The following is a 16408-nucleotide window of genomic DNA, read 5'->3' on the forward strand; positions in this document are numbered from 1 at the left end:
GAATATATTCTCCATTTAACATGCCCGGTTGCTTAACTTTATTTAAAAGATGTTTGAAGAGAAGGAGAAGCGGATGGAACTGATCCAAGAGCTGCGCACCACTCACGCACTCCAGGAAGATGGACAGCTGCTTCGGAAAGCAGAGGAGCAAATGACACGGGCCTTACAGCAACAGCGTGACTTGCAAATGCACGAGGTTGGCATATAAACTGGGGAGGCTGATTCCCCATACTCCTCTAATGGGGTGCGCTTTGCTTGCAGCAGCACCAGTGCTCTAACATTTAATTCCTTTATGTTTTCTGTTATCCACAGTACAGAAAGCACTCCAAGTAACTCAAATACTTTGTTTGCACAGACCAAATATTGAACACCCGAGGGGCTAAAAATGTTTCTGAGATTCCCCAGAGCCTGCAGAGCAGCTCTGAGCAGATTGAGGCACCCTGACCACAGCTGCTGCCCAGGCTGTACTTGTTTATTTATATTTACAGGGCTCTGAACAAACTGCACTGTTAGATGAACCTCAGTTTACCCACATTTCAGTCCGTTTGTTGCTGTGACCTGGCATCACAGTACATGCTTGTCACTTGCACCTGTCAGATGTTTTACTGAATGTGTGTTTCTGCTGTGTCATTTCCCTGTTCTTTTTCTACCTTGGCACCCCTTCAGGCTCTTCCTCAGGCATAAAGCATCACAGAAGAAACCAGTGTTGATTTAGTTTGTAAGTCTGGTAGGGACTGAGACTTCTAGACCTTAGCAGTGCTGCTGTAATGGTGTACTTGCCACTATTCTGGAATGCAGGGAAATTCTGGGCCCCATCCTCTACCAAGAATCTTGTGAGAGTCGGCGACACGAATTCTTATCCTATTTCCTTGGAGGGCAACAGATTTCCAGAGCAAAATGAATCAAATGACAGGTGCTGGTCTGGAATGCATCATAAAGAAATTTTGTTAAGACTTGAATGCATCTCAGATATACAGTATCTCCCACGTTTCTGCAGGTTTACGTATTGTTTTTACCACTCTTCTGGTGTTTCACTGACCACCTGTGAGGCAATTCTGCAGGCTGTTATGTTATGATAACAGCATCTACTAGCCACTGGCCTGGCAGAGATGATGTCAAATTACTGCTTCCTGCTGGGTGGACAGCAAAAAAATTTCTCCATAGATCTCGGTAAAAATGGAGTGGGGTGACTGTGTTTTGCTGTTTATCATTTCTAGATGTTCCCTCATACATAGGGAGCCCAAGTGTAGAATGCAAGAATACAGCATTAATCTGCTGAGAATATAAGAAAAAAAAATTAAATCCTTAGGCATTAGGAACTGGAAATTGCTCCCTCTCTTCTGGAAACACAGGTAAGAGTGAAGGAGAGAGCAGTTCAGACATCATAACACCATTCACAGAGAAGGGGAGAGAGCAAATGGTAAAAGATGCTGACCTCTGATCTCAGAATTTTCTTCTGGGAGAGCCACTATCCCCCTCTGCTGGTATCTACCTCCTCTGCTCTCGCTTTTTTTTTCTTTTTTTTTAAAGAAAGAAACAAACAACAACAATAACAAAAACATCAAAAAACAGTCTGAAGGCACACAATCCAAGGCTCAAATCTAAATATTTTGAACTTTAAGACTCTGGAATGAATGTGCAGCAGTTTTCTATGTGTGTGCCTATTTTAGAGTCACTGATGTTTCACAATTCTTTAGTTCTTGTTGGTCACAGGTTTTTCAGTTTTTTGACATTACTAATATAAAAAGGGGCATTCTTCAAGAAATATTTTCTGTGTAAGGAAGACTAAAATTCTAGATAGAATAGGCAAAGATGAACGTTGCTAAGCTGAAGTATAGCAAAATCATAAGACAGGATTGTTCCTGGGTTGTTTTCCTGCATTTCACACAGTGTTTTAGATACAGCACTTTAAGCAATAAAGAGAAAGAAGCAGGTTAGTTCCTTGGTATCTCCTTGTGAGGGGATGCAGCGACTGCATTGCTGTCCTCCATCATAAACACCCATGGGCTAAGCACTGTCACTTCTAGGTGCACGCAACACTGACGGTCCCACTTCTTTTTGAAACATTGATTGAGCAAATGGCACAACAGTATAAGAAAGCTGATTTATTTCTGTTTGTCAGGGATATTTCACCTCTGTTTTTCACCTCTTGCTTTGAGTTCTGTGCTCAAGTCTAGTCTCTTATTGACCTTTTATTCCAACAGAGGCACAGCATCCCAGCCAGCTCCAGAGATAATGAACGTACCATAGATCCTGTCATTTTCTGGATTGCTATCACACATACCAAACCCATAAAACATGATGTGCTTGGAGTAAGGTGTGAATGGCACAGCAATGCCAAACTCTGGTCTCAGTTTTGTCACAGACATGACGATTTTCCATTACCTGGAGTTTTGAGTTCTTGTTTGCACATCTGCAAACTCAATATAATTACTGTTGCTTTGAATTTGATAGCATCTAGTATGTAACTTGTACAGTTTTAGGTAATAACTCAATATCTAAATCAGCAGGGTCTCTCAATTCCTGTGTTACCTCAGCAAGTTATATCACTTTGGTTGCATCGTGAATGTCCAACCAAAAATGTACCATTTCACTGAGGTGGCTTTGAACTGTAACAAACATCGTGAATCTTCAAAATAGCATAAAAATGTGTCCGTACTCAAAACTGTAGTTTCCTAAACCTTTACTCAAGCTCCCTAGTCATAAGAATTGAGGCTTTACTTTCCAGATGTTAGAAACTGTATTTGCCACTTATGATCCTATTTTTCTATTCTGGTCTAGCTAAGCTTAGCACGGAAGGATGAAGGATATGTGGTTGAAATCATTTCATTGTCACTTTTGTACCTCCCCTTTCATGGTCTGGGAAGTGGAGCAGTTCCCCAGTAACAAAAAGATGGCCTCAGTGACTATTCTGATTATACCCACAGACAAAAAAAGCAGCTCATAATAGCAGGAATACAGTGCATCTAGTGTTTTATCTCCTCCCACTCACTCAAGAGAGGCAGCTGCTTGTCCCAGTGCAACAGGATCAGGCCTATCCCCATACTGGCCAATTTTTGGCCCCTTTATGCTAGCAGAGCGTGTATGCAGGAACATTACATTATGCAGAATCCAAGCCTGTGCATGTAAAACAAGAATGCAAAACTCCCCACGATTGGTGTGAGGGGATGTTGCAGAGCTGTTTCACATGCCTGTGGCAGTCCTGGGACTCGGAGAAACATTCCTGAGGTTTGTAACGCAATTCTTTGCATTTTTTTTTAAAGCTGTCATCAATGGAAAGCCGCTTGGCCCAGGAAGAAGGAAGGGCACTGGCAAACATGTTTGATTTCCTGTCCAAAGAGCTGTTGAGGCTGCAGGAAGAGCGGAAGATCCACGCTTTTGTCATGCTGGCTGAGAGGCAGAGGCGGATGCGGGAGGCGGAAGAGAGCGGACGCCGTCAGGTGGAAGAGAGGCGTCGGCAGGAGGAAGATGAGATTTTCAGACAGGCAAGAGAAGGAGACTGGTGGGACAGCGGGCAGCCTGTGGGAACTACCTGCTGCTTGTGGGAAGGTCTGGATGGAAGGGAAGTGCTTCAGTTGTCACTGATGCTCCTAACTCATCTTTAGGATTAGTGTTTTGTCACAACTTGGTCTGCCCAGCAGAGCTGTTGGGTGCTCTCCCAGGAAGGGTGCCTTTAAACAAGTTTTTGGAAAGATTTCACCGTGCAGAAGTGGACTGCAATAACAATGGGTACCATAAGATGAATTGTTTTGAAGCAATGATAATGGATAACATAACTGTGAAGTCCAGAAATTAGTCCTGAGATTACCCTATTCCGTAACTGCTGAATAGTCCTGCTCCTATTCCCTAGCTCCTGGCTGCATGAAGCCTATTTCTCCCAGCTGAAAAGAATGAGTGGGAGCCTAATTGACTAAACCAATAATTTTCAAACTTTGTGGGAGGAGGTTAATACCAGGAGAGTCTGAAATCACATTTATTTTTCTTTTAATTTTATCTTTTCCTCTTTTCTGTTTCTCTGAGTGGCAAGCAAGGTGGGTCAAAATGCAGTAAGCTTAGGTCCTTAATACTAGCAGAAAGAAAATACCTATTTCTAGAATCTCTGCTCTACATCCAATGTAAGGAAACCAATAATTTTACCTTGGTTTTATTCTTGCTACTTTATCTGGCTTGATGAATGTTTTTTCCTCCAGCTTAAATGAAAGCTGATTAATTTACTGAAGCCAATAATGACAATTGTCATTTGGCAGCTGTTGTTCATGAGAAATGAAGAAGCAACTGCTATAGGATTAACCTGCTGCAGAAGAATTGTATCTGCAGATAAGTTTTGTATCTCACACTGGTTCCTTCCTGAACTTGTTTCTGAGTTTGTTCTCAGATAGAGTGATGAGAGAAGAGGCTTTTACACAAGTTATTCTTCACAGAAAGCACCTCTGAAACCAAACCTCAGGCTGGTCGGCCTGAAATTAAGAGCATCTGGTGAAAACCTGTTGTTCTTATTTCTCCAGAAATCTGGTTCCATCCTCTTAGCAAATCAGTAGGCAGTAAGAATAACAGCTTGGTGTTTTGTTCCAGGTGGTGAATGTGCAGCAGAGCACTATTGACTCCTACTTGGAAGACATTATCCTGAGTGCCATGGAGAACACAGCTGAAGAACAAGCCAGGGAAGAGATTCAGAGAATGGCCGTAGAAATCAATGACATTGCTTATGAAATGGAAAGTTGGTATGTTCTTAAAAGGCACATTGGAGGCCACTTGTAGCAGTGTAGAACCTGCCTAACTATCTGCATCTGTGGGTACATGTATAATTTAAGACATAGGAAGGGTAGAGCAATACTGTTCATGACCACCTCTTTAGTGTGACTGCTGTATGGGAACCACACCATTACTATCTGGTACACACATATAAATCCATCAGAGCTTTATTTCTATACAGCATGCGCCAGACTCCCTTTGCAAATCTCTTGTGGGATCTGTGAATCACCCTTTTTAGACTTCTCCATGCCAATGTGATGCTGTGACTGAGCTTTAAGTGAATCTGGGAACTGCCTAAAGCAATACCCCATTCATACTAGTCTTTTCATTTATTTACAGTACTACAGAAAATCAGTTTGAAAGAGATGCTAAAGATACAGCTGTACAGCAGTCTCATTCTGGGGTGGCTGTTCTTTAAGAAACTGCCAATTTCCATGGGGGTCAGTCATATTGATGGCTGCCTGACAAAGCGCTCTGGGTAGAGTAACTTGTTGAGAACACCACAGTCTTGTGTTTGGCTGGGGCATTAGCAGTGAATACTTTTTAGGACCTGCCAAACCTCCGATTCAGTTTCTATGCTCTTTTTTTTGGAACTGAGCCATAAAAATCCCAATGACACAGTGACTCTCCTCTGGTACAGCAGCTGTGTATTTTGTAACTAGATGAATACAACCAGAATGTTGAAATCCTTGGGGAGAATGAAGCGTAGATAATGCATGCAGCCCTTGGGCCAGTTGGGAACCCACCAAACACTGGCATGGAAAAGAACATGGGGACCAGCCAAATGCAAAGTCACAAAAGGGAAGAATTTAGCAAACTCAGCAAAGGGCCAAAAACTAAATTGTGAAAGACCCAAATCCTTGGAGCTATGTGTGTGTCTAACTCAGTTTGTCATCTGTGAGAGCTGGGCTCCTAAATACCTTGGAGGATGAGGAGTCTAGGGTGATCTTATCCCCAGAAATACTGCTTTCCCATTGCAGTATTGAACACATTGGCAGTGCAATGCAGAGGACAATAGTCACACTGTCATCGCAGTGCACCAGTTTATAGGATAAACAGAGACTCAGCTGACAATTACTGCCATGACAATGCACTCACTTGAAAATAGTGAGAATATTTACAAGGGAGTTGTGTGTTTGCAGAGGTAATCTGGAAAGAAAATTATAAAATACTAATATCACTCTATGTATCTGTTCTTTAGTCGAACTCACCTACAGTCAGAAGAGATTGTAGCAGAGCTGGTTTATGCTTTCCTGATCCCAGAGATTGAGAAAACCTCTATCAGAGAAAAAGGTAAGGAGTCCAGTTTTATGCTGTTCTCCAACTGCTTCAGCCTCCTCACTTTAGCTCACTGAAAGGAAAAATGCAGTGCGAAGGGTTATCTCAGTTCTCTGAGATACTTCTTTTGCACTCTGCAGTTAGAAAGTTAAGTCCTCTGATCCTTTTTCACCGATTTCTCATGGGCTTTAGTCTTTTAAAATGATGGCCTGAATTCAGATCTGATGCAATTTGATGTAACTGCAACAATAAAAGTACATGTGTTGAAAAAAAATCCATTGTACCTTCAAAAAACAAACTGAAAAAAGTCTGTAAGTGTAGCATGGTTGCAAATTGTCTATAATATGGCAATTTGTAAAATCTGTAGAATTCTTTACCAAGCAGATTACTTAAATGTATTCCATCTGTGAAAGGAAGATTACATGCTTTCCCATGCTTTTTCCCCCGGTTGGTTGAGAACTAGAATCAAAAATAAGGTTTTAGAGTCGGCTATAGTGTCAAGTTTTAAGGAGATAATTTTGCAATTGTAAAGACTATTTCTGTTTAGTCAAAATGGAATAGTAGCTGTCAAAATAGAGAGGGGAAGACACTGGAAACCCATGTATTATATAGAGGATCATGAATGGATGGCTGCTTTTAACTCAGAGGCTTCCACTAACCAGCATACTCAGAAGACTGTGACTAAACCAGTCAAAGTGGATATAACTTATGAAAAGCAGTTGTATCACTGCAGAGTCTGAAGTGGTCCTTGCCTTATTATACTTCTCTGACTTGAGAACAAAGGCACTCAATTTATTGTTTTTTTTTTTTTTTATAATGAAAATACAAATCATGCAAACACTTTTTGTCACCAATGAATTGTGCAAACCTCTTTCTTCCTGGTTTGTGTATTTATCAGAACAACAGTATCTATTCAGCAGCTGGCAATTCTGTGTAAGCTTAAATCAGCTCTCTTCTCCTCAGCCTTGCTTCTGCAAGCCTACCAAAGCAGGATGATGTCATTTTAGTCAATGAAGCCTGCAGCTCAGGTACTAACACACACAGGTTAGCCTGCCAGAAACGAGAGCAGGCCACGCAGAGATGGCATGTGATTCTGGACATACAGAGCTACCATCACGGAAGGGAATACATACTGTGCTTAAATACAACAGCAGCTGATGGACAAAGCACCCCATAAGTGCTCCCAAGCTGCAGAGGAAAAAAATGTTCAAAATATGAGACAGCTAGAGTGGATCTGCCTGGAAAGGAGAGCTAGATACAGGCAAAATTAAAATGGAGTCTAAAAGAAGAGCAAGAACAATAGGTGATAAAGTACAAGAGCTCCTTCAAATGTGTTCAGGTGAAATTTGCCACAGTATTCTTGTGACAGAAGCCATCACAAGAGCTAGCTGAATGATACCAAATGTATTCTCTGATGAACAGGCCCTGCCATAAATCTCCTGCACAGTGAGACCTTCGAAGGAGCAGAATCAGTAACTATTCCGTACAAATCCAAAGGGAATATTATCAAAGAATGTCATTAGATCTCAGGAGCCCATCAGTTTATTGCATTTCTGTGGCAGCTTTTAAAGCTTTCCCTGTAGTGAGCCAGATTATTCATTATGAAACTGTGTGTTTTATCAAGCTGGCACATTCTTGAGCACACACCTTCCTTGGAAGTAGCAGGGAGTGATCTGAGAGCACAGTTCTCTGGCCTGCCAGAGGAGCAAGTTTATTTGTGTAACAAAGATCTGAGGGCCTCCATGTTCAGTCTTTGCCTACACTTTAGCTTTCCCTTAAGTATCTCTGTTTTGCTGTTACCTAGACTCTTCTCTCTTTTCCCCTTTCTTTCTCCTGTTCCTATGCATAAAAGCAGGAATTGCCCAATACTGGCTCATCCTGAGACACCTTTGCAGCTCACTTCTGAACCCTACCTCACTGGATGTCGAAGTGCTGATGTGAGAAAACTTGCTTTTAAAAGGACAAAACTCACCCAGCAGTTTGAGCCCTCTTTTTAGATGGAATTCACTGCGAATGGAGGAACAGACTGCAGCAATACCAGGAGAGTATTCCTGATATAGTTCATGCAGTACGCGCATACACAGCTGGAGCCAAAATGCCTTGGACAGAGGAAGCTCTCCTGGGAATCGAGAGCTGGCTGGTGACGGTCGGCTTATCGGATGCAAGTTAGATCCAGTTGTGTTCATGGTCAATGAAATGGACCTGGAAGATGGATAAACGTAAACAGGCTGGGTTAGAAACATTGAGCAACTGGGTCAGCAAGTGTGGGCTCTCTGAACAGTCACAGTGAGAGCATGCAGGACACCAGAGGTTCAGTGTCACAGTTAAAGTACAGCTGAGCCTTACAATGCAAACAGACCAAAACAAGGAAGTCTTGGGCTTTTTCAGGGAAGCGGCACGATGACAACCACGGAGCTCATTCCTGAAACATTCCCCATGTCCTCCTACAAGTACGCTGTATTTCAATCCCCCTGATTATTTAGCAGCATCTCAAATCTGGAGGGAGAAAGAGGGAACAAGAAGAGTAAAGAGAAATGAAGAGAATTGTGGGGTCAATGATTTAGCTTGGGTAATTGTTTCCCAAGAGGTGGGCTGGAAATATATACAAATTAGATTGGCTGAAAAACATAAAACACAGTAAAGAACAATCCTGCAGTAGCAAAAGGGAGATGATAAGGCAGATGGCTTAACGAATCTGTGCTGTCTCCAGGTCTAACTTGAACTCTTTCTCAGTACAGGCAAAATCATAACACAGGAGAGAACAGATTTCAGCTGTAGTCTTCTAGAAACCTGCTACAATTAATAGACACTGAAAGAAGTTAATTTAAAGCCTGATAACCTGAGCAGTTATGCCCTAAGCTGGAAAAGGAAACACTTGCACAGTGCTTTACACTGGGGGGGGGTGGGGAGCTCATCTTCAAAGTGAAATGCAAAGTTGGTTGCTGCTATTAGGTGGCAGTAGAACGCTTTCAGCCAAAGTTAGCAGGGCGTTATTTTTTCCTGAAACAGGCTTTTCCGTAGCTGCAGAAAGGCTAAGAGCTACCCCTCCCATCTCCCCTACAGAGAACGCTTTGCAGTATATTTCCCAGTAAAAGCCTTACCTCTTTTTATGCACAGTGAGGCAGTCCCAAAGAAAGCACATCTATGCTGCTCATCAGATAATCCACAGAAGCACAGAAGAGTTATTGGCTGATCCAGCACTACATCAGGAGACGTCTGCCAGCAGGATAGAGGGAGATCCTCCAGCTGGGACAGGTGGTGGTCTGAGCCCTTCTGATGGGTCAGACAAGGATGGCACAGCCTCCTAGAGACACAAGCAAGGTGAGTTTCCCTTCCTTTCTGTGACCTGAGCTCAGAATATGGTGAAAGAGAGGGAAGCGCATTATATTTGCTTTTTTACAGGGCATCCAGAATGCAAAAGCACCTCTCTCTTCTTTGGTCTGTGCCTCCTGCTGCCCACCAGCAATATTGTCCTGGAACCACGCTCTGTACATTTCAGTGTGGCAGCCCCAGTCCAAGCCCAGCCCCCCAACTAGCTCTGGACCTCGTAAGCTAATTCTCCTCTTCTAATTATTAAGAGAAGCTTGAGTGAGAGACCAGTGTTAGCACTCCTTGTTTGTCTTCCTGCCACAGGCCAACAGAGATCTGCACCCGAGCTTTTGATGGTATTTCCTTTTATCAATAACATTAAATGAAAAAATGTTCCAGCAGTGGGAAATTTTGCATTGAGACTGTACAGGGAGTCTTTTCTCAAGCACGTCCCACTGATTTCCTTAGTGGAGTAAAGCAAAGAGTGGATTGCTGTTTGAGCACCACTATTGATAAGCATTATAGGTGAACGAAAACTGTCCTTGACAAGCTACTAATGGGGGTCAGGGCTTGCATCCTCTTCTCACATAGCTCGCCGTCACATAAAGAAAAGGTGCTCTTGCCCTCAGTAGAGTGGTTCCTGCCAACCAGGCAGTGTCTGTCACTAATAACCAAAGCTAGGTGACAGCAGAATGACACTGGGGCTGGTGTACCTTGGGTGAAGGACCCATTAACCAGTGCTTATGGCTTTTTCAAAGATTTTGCTCTTTGGGCTGACCTCTTTTTGCTTTTTCTTATCCCGAAGGAGAACAATTCTGGAAAGAATCTTATTTCTTAGAACAGCATTAGTCACTCTGGCTTTCCGTCTCCAGGGGGCTATGCAGAGAGGATGCTGGCTTTGCCTTGTTTGCAAGCATGGGGGTGCTCCAGCTCAGGATGTCAGAAACCAGCAGGCTGCAGACAAGCGCAGTGCATCTGATCAGAGAGCTGTCAGGGACTTGCTCAGCTCTCAAGTACTCACCTGTCAAAATTCCTCAGGTCTGTGGGTTTAGCATCTCAAAGGTACATTTACGCCAATACCAACATCAAATGCATCAGTTTTTGGAGGGGCAGGCATGGCCACAACTAAACACCCAAAATGCTTACTCACTGATGCTCTGGCTACAACTCATGCAATAAATAGCAGTGTTAGCTCTCAATGCTAATGTGATAACAGGCTGATATCTGTGTACTTCCATCATTTCTCTGAAACTGATAGCCCCTGCTTTGTGTGGGGTCTGTAAAGCTTCGGGTGTAGTCCAGCTAGCTAATTCTGAACATAGCTCTGGTCCTTCAAAAAACAGAAACCAGCAGCTGCTCAAAAATTCAGGCTCACTAGGGCATTCCGGGGAAAAAACGTGCATCACATTTGTTTTGTGGACTAGGGGGGCAAGGGTCAGATAGAAGAAAAAAAAACAACAGTCTGAATACCCCTGTATTCCCCTGAGCTGTAAATGAGAACTGGGGAGAGGAAACAGAACTGTGCCATGAAACCATCGCTGGGCTCTCGGTCACTGAACCAGGGGCACTGGATGACTGGTGGGGGCAGGCAGCCTCTCCAAATGTTGCAAAATCCAGCAGGAGTCAGAGATGGGAGGTGAGTTTTGGTTAGGATTCTGTGAGGATGAGCCTGGTAGGTCTGGGGGATTTGGGAAAATGCCTCCGGCATACCTAGCTAGTCGCTAGAAGTGAAGGTAGCAAATGCAGAAACATAAAAAGAAACTCTCCGCAGCGTGGGAGGAGAAGCTGTGTAGGGTACTGGCTCTTTTGCCTCAGGCCACCTTGGACAAATTTAGCCTGGTTGAAAGAGAGGGGATAACATGAATCACAAGATCCAATGTAACAAGAGAGACATGGAAAACTTGATGCAGCAAGAGTAGAACAGGAAGACCAATCCAGTGAAGCATTTTCTGTATTTCTGAGGTTGCATGCAGAAATAAATATCCTCCTGGTGGCTTACTGCACAGTCTGACGTGGTTTTAAAAAGATAAGAAGTATTCTAACAGGTGTGGGAACGAACGTGGGTTGCAGCGTCCTGGTCTTCTCCAGGGAGACAGCCCTCTGCCCGACAGCGAGAGGGCAGGGGACTCTGGGTGCTATGCACAGGCTGAGCTATAAATGTCTTGGCTCCTGTTATGATTTAAGGGACACTGTCAGGGTAAAGCCATCTCTTCCACATGACATTGCGTTGCATATAGACTGAAGGCCATGGCAGGGTTCCTGCGGGAAACTGCTTTCAATTGTCATGTGCGGGCTTTTCCAGGCTTTGCAGAATGTGCTTTGAGGAAGAAATGAGCACAGTGAGAGGGAATTGGGATCATAAATCAACAGCACAAGAATGCACTATTCCCTCCTAGCAGGAACGAGAACAACCCTGGGGAGGAGCCCGGATCCGAAACAAACACAGCAGATGCCTCCAGGGCTGCACCAATAAAGTGGAAACACTGGGGAAATTCTGCTCGTCCTGCTTTTCTTTCAGCAGCTGCCCACCGGGAGCCTGCCTGCTTCTGCATCCTGACAGGTGTGGGAGCCCGGCTGAACCGAGGGGGAGCGGGCAAAACGTAGCCTCTGGGGTCAGCTCGCAGGGGGCTGAGAATGGCTAAAAATCGGTCTCTTTGGAGTAAAAGAATGAATGCAGACTGGCTCGGGTCTTCCCTGCTGATACGGCTCTTGCCGTGCGGAATGAGGAGATCCTTTTGCAGTAACTACAGTTCTGACCAGCAAAAAGCACTATTTATAGGATAACGTGAAGCCAGCACACCTTTTTCCCCAGACACATACTATCTCTTCATTTTTGTCAGCGTAGAAACACAACAAACCCCTACTCCTCTCTCTCTCCTGCCTCCTTTAAAAGCAACACGACCATCACAAAGTTGCTGCTGTTAAAAGAGCGTGCTCCTGCCACTCTCTGAGCACTGCTGTTTTCTCTGCTCCTGGTCTCACAATCACTCAGGCTTTACCTGCTGCATTGTTGGGCTCGGTTCAGCCCTCTCACAACTGGGGGAAGCATAACCCTACGAGTGTGGTTCTCCCATGCCAAAGGCTTTTAGCAAGGTCCAAGTGTGCTGTTACCACTAACCCCTCCTCCCCGTCCTGTCTCCCTCCTTCAGCCCAAACCCTGCTCACGCAGCGCTCCCTGCGCTGTCCTGAGCGGTGTCGGTATCTGCTCAGCATCCGCCAGCTTCCTCACGTTGGTGCCTCCAGAGCCGGCTCTGGGCTTGGAAGAAGAGCTGTGGGTTCATACCTGTGCACTCCACCCCACCAGGGATGCAGGAATTGTTCTGCCGTAAATGCTAGCTTCCTGGGACAAGGCGTACAGCCAGACTAGTAAAGTCAATCTGCCTGGGACCGCTCTTCAGTGCTGAAACCAGTAGGCACACAGCGGCCTGAAGGGGTGCCTCTCTCCCGCCTTCTGAAACAGAAAGGCTGCACATGAAATGCCAACAGGCATTAAATAAAAAAAATATTAAATTTTATAAAAATAAAATCTCGAAATAAAATCTCAGGGGTCCGGTGTGAAGCGTTCATGCTGAAGCCTAGGGAGGAGAGGCCGCTGCATGGCCCAGCCCTCGTCCCGCCACCCGGGACTCAACACATCCAGTTCTGCTGACTTTCACAGTACGCTGCTCTCCTGGCCTGTCCTGGAGCTCCCTGGTCAGTGCTGGGTGCGGGGATGCTCGTCCTCATCCTCGGGGTGTAGGCAGGAAGCGCGGGGAGCTCCCTGCGCTGCCAATGGCACCGAGCTAACTGCAGCTGCGCAGCAAGGAGCCGGTGCTGTTGCTCTTGGTGACAACGTCAGCTCCGAGCGTGAACAACACTGGTGCTCTGAATACAGATGCAGTGAGAGGCTTGAAATATTTCATCAGTGCTTCTGCGTCCCTAAATGGTGAGAGCACCCACCCTTCCGCTCTCCTAAATATCCCGTTTGGCCAGCATCTTCTCACTCACCGCTTTACCTCTCTAGCATTTGGAAAGCAGCAGTTCTCACAGCATTGTGGAGCTGCATTCACTCCTCTCTCCTTAACTTGCTGCAGGACTGATCTAACAATGAATCTCTCTTTTTTTTTTTTTTTTTCCTATGAGTCAGTAATAGCCAGCACTTGTAATTAAAGCCTTTTGCAAAAACCATGCTGGTCCCTCACCTATCGAATCCACCAGCCCACATAATTTTCCCACCTCTACCCAAACCTTCTTTCGTTGCTGTGCAGACCCCAAATTTGTCATCTCCAGCAGAACCAGCTTCCATCGACCAACCTGTTCCCATGCATGAAAAAAAATCTTGAGAGGAAAGGAGTGCAACTTGGATGGTCCAAAGTCTCCCCACCTAGGGAGCCCCCTTTACATCCCAAGACTGCAAGCAAACAGCAGCACCACAAATAACACCAATGATCCCCTTTGGGTCGCTAGCAAAAATACCCTCAAACAACCCGGGTTTTCCAATGTCCTGAGCACTGTCACCTGGCACGGGATTTGGACACGTGTAGAAGGCGCTGAAGGGAAAAGGAAGGCATGGCAGGATTCGGACCCCACCGCCAGCAGCCTGAAAGCTGCCCCTTCCTGATAACAACCACTGCTGGTGGCCTTGGCTTGGACTTTTAATTTCACCCTCAATGGTTGGAAGTTTGGTTGATACAGACGATGTCAATGGAGCAGACTGCTGTAATGCAAGCAGCTTGGTGCCACTTTGCGTTTCAATTAGCTTCTAAAAGGATTTGAAGGTGTCATGGCCTACAAGGAAGTGGACTTGAACCCGTTTTATGGACAGGTAAACCTGGAAAAGTATTTCCAGACAAGGAATGGTGAGAGAATGACTGTTCCCTGGAGGGTCGTGCAGGGCCTGGTCCTTGACACTGAGGTTTTCTATTACTTCTTTTTAAAGAGCGATTGGGAAGAAACTATAAAAGTCCCATCGATAATGTTTGCAGGGATTGCAGTGGGAGAGAGCGATGGACAACTGCAGCCTTCCACACGGAAGGGTGAACGCAGTCCTCAGGTAAGGACACAGAGGTGCACTAGGTGAAATGTTTTCTAGTGTCTGCATTGGACACCGGGGGGACTCATAGGAAATCTCTGTCCAGTTTTGGCACCCACTGCTTAAGGAAAGTATTAAAAACAATTGGGGAGGTACAGAGGGAAAGATTGGAAGGAAGTAAAGGAGCTAAAGGTGCCCTTCCAGTCAGTAGGAAGTCACAAGGTGACTTGGTCCTCGTCAAGGGGCATTTGTGGTGACAGGAATTCAGAAAAGACGCGGTGCACCAGCTCATGCATCTACAAAGTGCTCAAGGACAACTATCCACGACCCCAAATGGCTGAAGATTGCAACAAATGACAAAATTCAAACCAACACGAACTCACCCAACAAGGCGCTGCGGGCCAAACAGCGATGTCCTGGAGATGCGATGGGCCGCCCTTGACGCCACCCTCGAACAGAGCAGCCCCGGTCCCAGCAGCTGATGTCCCGGCCTTGTCCCCTGCCACCTAGAAACCCTCCAGAGCACCAGAGACCACAGAACAGGACCACTGCCCCCGCTGGGGAGCTGGGGTGGCCCGCCACCGTGTCACCCCCTCAGCCGCCACCCTGGGGACCGGAGGCCACTGGGAGGCCGCGGCCGATGGGCGCAGGAGGCCGGTGGGCTCCGGTGGGCTCCGTCGGGCCCGGAGTGCACTCGCGTCCCAGGAACAAAGGAAGAGGAGCCTCTGTGCAATATAAATTTGTTTTTATTGAAGCAGCAGTCACATGACCTTGCATCTAGCCTTTAGGATAGCGACAGAATGGATTCGGCCAGGTCAGCCAGCCCAAAAAAGGATTTTTTTATTCTTTTTTTTTAATTTTTTTTTTTTTTACTTTTGCGCTAATAGACATGTCATGTTTAATACATACATTATCCAGTACCGGAAACCCAACTCAGAGATAGCTACGTGCTGATTTGCTGGAGGAACGGTCCACTGGACGTGGTCTTGACAAACTTTACAGATCACCACCAAATAACATTACTAATGGGACCAAATTAAAAAAAATAATAATAATGAAACAAAATCAAAACAATGAGTGCAGTATTCAAAGCCAGCAGTTTACACAGGTTCTTAGGTTTGCATCTATAGGTGGACAGCAAAGGAAGATTGGTTGGTTTTAGTTTGAAATATCATGTCCCAGGGTTCCTCTCTCCATCAAATCAAACGGCATCAGAGACAACAAGCTGGCATCTCTTGGAAAAATATCATGGAATAACACAGCTCATTTAAGAAAACATGCTTATTTCTTGTGTTTTGTTTTTTTTTTTTTTAATTTTTTATTTTTATCATTATTACAAAGATTCAATGTCCACCTATTCTTGCGGAGTGGAAAGAGGTGTGAGGGCAAGGATCAAGGGGCAGAGAAGGAAGAAAGGAGGAGGAAAGAAAGGGGCAAGATTTTGAAATAAAGACCACACACTTTGTAATTTTAAATTTCATTTCCAGGCTAACCTACTTTTTATTTAATGCAAATTACAGTACCAGTTAACTATTTCCGAACCGAGTCACACAGAACAAAACGTATTTACAAGGGGAATGGGGCGGGGGAAATAATAAAACATTAAGCATACTTTCCACAAAAAAAGTTTATATTTAAAATGAAAAAAAAAATCAGTCACAGAGGCATTCAAGTAGTAATAATGTTATACAGGTTTTGCTTTTCCTTTAAATCAAGACAGATTTGCACAAGTGTATGCAATAGTTTGTATACAACCCACAGTCCTTAATATATATATATATATTTTAGATTTCTGTTTTTAAGATGGAAGTGGTCACGCTAATTGGTGTGTACAGGCCCAAGTGATCCATCAGCAACACATTAATGAACGCAAATTTTACAGGCAAGCAAATTATATATATATAAATATATTTTATATATATATATATTAAAAATAAATTGAGAAAGACCAACACAAGGAAGCTACTTTTCTCAAGCTAACCCCTTAGGTACTGTTTTCCTTTCTGGTCGTTTTGCTGTTATTGCAGTGTTGCAAAACGAAACGAACTATGGACAAAA

General features: G+C 44.6%; 1 protein-coding gene across 15 annotated transcripts in view; it reads left to right on the top strand.

The window, feature by feature from the left end:
- CFAP91 (cilia and flagella associated protein 91) overlaps positions 1 to 13578 on the top strand; it is a 36718-nt gene extending 23140 nt beyond the window's left edge. For 9 of the 15 annotated variants that reach the window (XM_083811776.1, XM_083811778.1, XM_083811768.1 and 6 more), the window contains 6 exons: positions 50 to 196; positions 3264 to 3485; positions 4573 to 4721; positions 5954 to 6045; positions 9148 to 9351; positions 9433 to 10853. In XM_083811776.1, coding sequence (XP_083667902.1) covers positions 50 to 196; positions 3264 to 3485; positions 4573 to 4721; positions 5954 to 6045; positions 9148 to 9338 — 801 coding nt within the window. In that variant the 3' untranslated portion in view covers positions 9339 to 9351; positions 9433 to 10853. Of the gene's footprint in view, positions 1 to 49; positions 197 to 3263; positions 3486 to 4572; positions 4722 to 5953; positions 6046 to 7885; positions 8889 to 9147; positions 9352 to 9432; positions 10854 to 11735 lie in introns of those variants that run through there. The other 6 variants (XR_014575474.1, XR_014575475.1, XR_014575476.1 and 3 more) reach the window with 6 other exon arrangements.
- The last annotated feature ends 2830 nt before the right edge of the window (positions 13579 to 16408 follow it).

The sequence above is a fragment of the Anser anser genome (assembly GCF_964211835.1).
Source record: "Anser anser genome assembly, chromosome: 1".
In the NCBI taxonomy this organism is placed as follows: Eukaryota; Metazoa; Chordata; class Aves; order Anseriformes; family Anatidae; genus Anser; species Anser anser.